We start from the raw sequence: 5416 nt of genomic DNA, 5'->3' as shown, positions 1-5416 counted from the left end.
CATGAAAGCAGTGATAGGGTTGAAATCCTTAAACCTGATTAGTTGAGGTAATTGATGATAGTCTTATATGAGATACTGAAGAAGGCATGTGAATGTGCTTGTTCCTGTGTTTGCATGTGTGTGCGTGCATGTGTGTGGAAGGACTGGGACAGGGAGAGTGAGGGGGGATAAAAACACACACTGCTGTGATTTAGGGAAATTTGGATTTGTATGCAAACTTTTTAAAATTTTGCTCAAGCCAACCTCTTTAATTGAGAGAAAGGTAATACCATATCAATTTTAAGAGATATAAGAAAGTAAGAGAAAAGCATTTTCAGTTCCTTTAATTTCTCCTTATGCATTAATATAAAAGAGATGAATGATTAGCACCATTATATAAGTTATTCACAAATAGAATTATAAGTTAATATTTTGTTTTCTGTCCAGATGCCATGAAGCTATAAGCTACTATTTTCCTGGCACAGCTCTCTTTAGATCGTTAATGAGTACTGTGTTGCTGTCTGAACCCTTGCCTTCTCAACGACTGGGGTACTTCAGCATTACTTATCACTAGCATGCTTCTGTAGCGATAACCCCCTCCACCACCTCTCTCTTGTCCATTTAGAGCAGCTAACAGCCAGAGGACCACAATGAAGAACCACACAAAGGTGACATTTTTCATCCTAGCTGGTTTGACTGATGACCCGCTGTGGAAAGTTGTCTTATTCATCTTCCTGCTTCTTACCTATATGCTCAGCATCACTGGCAATCTGATCATCATCACACTCACCCTGGTGGATGCTCACCTGAAGACCCCCATGTATTTTTTCCTTCGGAACTTTTCCTTCCTAGAGATTTCCTACACTACTACATGCATCCCCAAATTGCTTGCTATTATGGCAACTGGGGACAAAAGCATTCCTTATGGTGATTGTTTAACTCAATTGTTTTTCGCTATCCTATTTGGAGCATCCGAATTTTTCTTGCTGGCAGCCATGTCCTATGACCGCTACGTGGCCATCTGCAAGCCCCTGCACTACGTGACCATCATGAACAATAAAGTCTGTATGCAGTTGGTCCTCAGTTGTTGGCTTGCTGGCTTCCTTGTCATCTTTCCACCACTCCTGTTAGGCTTGAATCTTGACTTCTGTGCTTCCAACATCGTTGATCATTTCTACTGTGACACCACTCCACTCCTGCAGCTTTCCTGCACAGAAACGCAGCTCCTGGAGACGATGGGCTTTGTTTCGGCTTTGGTGACACTCTTACTCACATTGTTACTGGTCATAATTTCCTACACCTACATAGCCATGACGATTCTAAAAATCCCTTCAACCAGCCAGAGGAAGAAGGCTTTCTCGACGTGTTCTTCTCACATGATTGTGATATCCCTCTCGTATGGCAGCTGCATCTTCATGTATGTTAAACCATCAGTCAAGCAGAGAGTATCTATTTCCAAGGGAATTGCTGTGCTCAACACCTCAGTGGCTCCACTTCTGAATCCTTTTATCTACACCTTGAGGAATCAGCAAGTGAAAACGGCATTCATTAATACAATACACAGGATTGCATATTTCTCAAAGAAATGATTATTCAGTTGTTGCCTTGGGGACCAGTCCCCAGCAGCACAGGGCTGAAATACATGTACAGAGCTGGCACATATTATGATTTTTTTAATTTGAGGAGGGTTAAGTGAAAAGAACCCTTCCACACTCTCTTAATCCTTCTTTCTTTATTCTTCTTGTGTGTTCTGATTCTCTTTTCTTATCTCTATCCTGAAATGATTTTTTCTCTCTCTCTTGGTGTTTTCCTTCTCGCTCTCTTGATGTTTTTCTCCTAACTCTCTCATTGCTGATGTTTTCTTTTTAACTCTCTCTAACTCTTTCTTTATTCTTTTCCTTATATCTTATATACCCCAGCTAAATCTTTCAGGCAGTATAAAAACAACAATGTGGTTATAGTCTATCTTTCAAGTGAATGATTACAATCAATACATGTAAAAACATCCTGTTTTCCATATACCTTAACATGATTAAACATTTTATGTATTAACAGGTGAAAAATAAATAATCCCACAAGCCCACATACATTTGTACCCAAGCAACTTGTTACAGATGACCAGTATAAGCAAGCAAGGTATTCTTTTACTGGTAGACTGAATCTGTGCAGTTACAAAGCAAGACAAATCACTTTGTTACTTATCTTGAAAGATAATCTTATAAGGCATGTTAAAGGAATCACAAATCTTAACTTTTTTTTGTATATGAAAAGCAATCAGTAAGCTCTATTTTAAATCTTTAGGGTGCACACCCGCTCATCAATCTTTTTTTTTTATATCAGGGTATTGAGGGAAAAAAATGGGTATAAGGAATTACTCATCATCCTTGATCAACAATCAGTCTTCGCAAGGAAAGTATGTCAGTTAGTAATAATTGTGATGCTTTGTTTTTTGATTCTTTACCTCAAAGCTATTGTCAAAATATTTCAATCTAACCTGAGTTCATCCAGGAGAAAAATCCCTGCAAGACAAATGAACTTCAATTCCCACCTGCTGCTGCTCTGACACAGCCACCAACACTATTCTATTTCATTATATGAAGGAAAATGAATGTATTTTAACATGTTTTTTTTTTTTTTTTGGTTTTTCGATACAGGATTTCTCTGTGGATTTGGAGCCTGTCCTGGAACTAGCTCTTGTAGAACAGGCTGGACTCAAACTCACAGAGATCCGCCTGCCTCTGCCTCCCAAGTGCTGGGATTAAGGGCGTGCACCACCACTGCCCGGCCTTATCAATTTTTAATATGGTGTTTTATTTAGAAAAACTAAGAGAACATTGTATCAGTTTTTATCCATCACCTTTGATGCTCAGGGAATAGACAAAAAGATTCAGAATATCTAAAACTTTCCATGGAAAATATTTATTTTCTTCATGGTTGGAGTTACATTTATCTTTTACAAGTAGAGTTTTTCATTTTAAGAGGAAATATGTTAATTAAACTTGTTTATCTTGAAACAGCAATGAAATGCAATATTTTTTTTTGTTCACAAATTTTTATTTTTAGAGCAAGAATATTCCATTGGAAAAGATACCAGGATTAATAGAAGAACTGAGGTATCTCTAAAAAAAAAAAACATTCCCCAAACACAGTTTTAAGTCTGCCCCTCAAAATTTGAGAATTTCACTTTAACAGATCTTCACCAAATCAGATATGGAAGTTATTATCAAACTTGATGAAATACACGGAAGGTTTGGTGGGAACTTGGTAAATAATTTTACCTCTCTCTTGGGTTCCATCTTTTTTGTTGTACTGCACACTTTTGCCTGCCAAGGAATCCCTGCCTAATTCCAAAGTCACCTCTACTGGAGGACATTCTGGCATGATGTGGAGGTTGCCTTCAATATAGTCATCAAGATGGTGGTAAAGGTACAGGACTGGATCTTTCTCGTCGACAATGTAGAAACAGGTCGTCATGGTCTGCACCTCACCTGGGACCACCCCACTCCACTCCTCCTTAGAGCCTGGCATGATGTGGAGGTTGCCTTCAAGGTAGTCATCAAGGAGGTGGTAAATATACAAGACCGGCTCTTTCTTATAGGTAATATAGACCAAAATCTTCATGATTGGCACTTCCTCTAGGACCATCCCCTTCCAGTCATCATTAGAGCCATTTGTGCCCACGAATGTATGTTTCACTGCTCTGCCAACTATGATGTTTGAGAGATGAGTGTCTGTCACCTGACGAAATGGCACGTTATTAGGCAGCATCTTTTTTTTTTTATTGAGAAAAGGAAAAAAAAGTTTCCGCCTCCTCCCAGCCTCCCATTTCCCTCCCCCTCCTCCCACCCTTCTTCCCCTCCCCCCACTCCTCTCCCCCTCCCTCTCCAGTCCAAAGAGCAATCAGGGTTCCCTGCCCTGTGGAAAGTCCAAGGTCCTCCCCCATCCGTCCATATCTAGGAAGGTGAACATCCAAACTGGCTAGGCTCCCACAAAGCCAGAACATGAAGTAGGATCAAAACCCTGTGCCATTGTCCTTGGCTTCGAAATGCAATATATTGTTTGTATTCTGAAACCTTCTAAAGTCTCTTTGTTTGATGTAGGGTATTCTTTAAGTTAACTGAAAAGTATCGTTGAATGATTACTGAATACAAACAATGCTTAGGCAGCTATTGGTTTGTCAAGGGTGAAGTTTATATTTCTGGAAGGCACAATCTCACAGCAACCTTCCTATTCCTCTTGTTCTTAAAATCTTTTTTGCTTTCTCTTGTGTAACAAATCTTGAGCCTCTGGTGCATTAGTTCTGCTATAGATGTAACCACTGGAGCTGGGCTCCACAGCTCCCCACTTTCACCCACTATAATGGTCTTTCCTTATTGAAAAGATAAATTTCCTTAATACAGGACGAGACTACACTTACCTGTGGTTATAAAGACAGATATTTAGAAGTCTTCCCAACATGACTCCCTGAACATGACCTGGGTAAGAGAAACACCAGTATGCATGCTCAGGTCTAAAGGGGAAAGTTCAGGATGCTTCAATACTAAACAAAGAACTACAGGCAACTAAGAAATGCTGAGATCTGTATAAATTGTCTTCCACAAAAGAGAATACCAATTGGTTAGCAAATCCCAAGTGACCAACACTGAAAAAGATACATTTGGGGTATACAGACACACAGACACACACACACACACACAGACACACACACACAGACACACACACACACACACACATATATTGAAATGAGAAGGTTATATTTATTCCTTTATAGGAATATATGTATGTTTATATGATATGTATGTATCTATATGTATTTGTACACATGTATATGAATATATAAAGAACTAGAGGTCATAGCTTTGAAAGAGAGCAAGAGAGGTATATGGGAAGATATGGAAAGAGGAAATGATGATACAGTTTTTTTAAAAAAATTAAATGTAAGAACAAAAAATGCTTATTGCTCACTTTTGGGAGGCCAGCCCCCAGAAGTCAACACCAGGGTATGTGAGAAAATCCACTAATGCTGTGGGTGCTAGACTTTTCTATCTGAGGGGTAAATAAGGAGACACACTGTTTCTGCTGGTAACGTAAGAAAAAAGGAATAAACACACACTTACCTGATGGTAACATTCCCCTTTACTTTACCTTAGTGTCTTTCTTGACAGTCTCTCTTCAGGTACAAACATTTCTGTCCCACCGAGATACATATTTGATACTCAGTTTCACACGACTGCACATCTTCCCTTTCCACACACTTCTTCCGTCTTCCTCCACATCTCTCGTCTACACAGCTTCATTTTCCTTGCCTCCACAGTTACAAACCTCCACACAACCACAGCTCTGCATCTCATTTACAGATCCTCGCAGCACTTGAGACAGCTCCTAGATGCAGCTCCTCTATGCAGCAGAGGCTCCTACACACACAGGTCTCTCTCTC

The 5416-nt window shown here is 39.6% G+C and overlaps 2 protein-coding genes across 2 annotated transcripts; one reads left to right on the top strand and one right to left on the bottom strand.

Moving 5' to 3' along the window:
- The first annotated feature begins 629 nt into the window (after window positions 1-629).
- LOC101990988 (olfactory receptor 6C74-like) lies at window positions 630-1568 on the top strand. Its single transcript, XM_026778450.1, has one exon. It carries the CDS (start codon window positions 630-632, stop codon window positions 1566-1568), a length of 939 nt encoding a protein of 312 aa, XP_026634251.1.
- A 1615-nt stretch (window positions 1569-3183) lies between these two features.
- On the bottom strand, window positions 3184-3747 carry LOC101993232 (spindlin-2-like). Its single transcript, XM_005372027.1, has one exon. It carries the CDS (start codon window positions 3745-3747, stop codon window positions 3184-3186), a length of 564 nt encoding a protein of 187 aa, XP_005372084.1.
- Between the last annotated feature and the right edge of the window lie 1669 nt (window positions 3748-5416).

The sequence above is a fragment of the Microtus ochrogaster genome, unplaced genomic scaffold (assembly GCF_000317375.1).
Source record: "Microtus ochrogaster isolate Prairie Vole_2 unplaced genomic scaffold, MicOch1.0 UNK158, whole genome shotgun sequence".
Lineage (NCBI taxonomy): Eukaryota > Metazoa > Chordata > Mammalia > Rodentia > Cricetidae > Microtus > Microtus ochrogaster.
The sequence above is the reverse complement of the archived record's forward strand: the minus strand, read 5'-3'. Positions and strand labels throughout refer to the sequence as shown.

Excerpts from the sequence above, each read along its gene's own strand:
- LOC101990988 (XM_026778450.1), top strand. The coding sequence starts at position 630 with ATGAAGAACCACACAAAGGTGACATTTTTCATCCTAGCTGGTTTGACT.
- LOC101993232 (XM_005372027.1), bottom strand. The coding sequence starts at position 3,747 with ATGCTGCCTAATAACGTGCCATTTCGTCAGGTGACAGACACTCATCTC.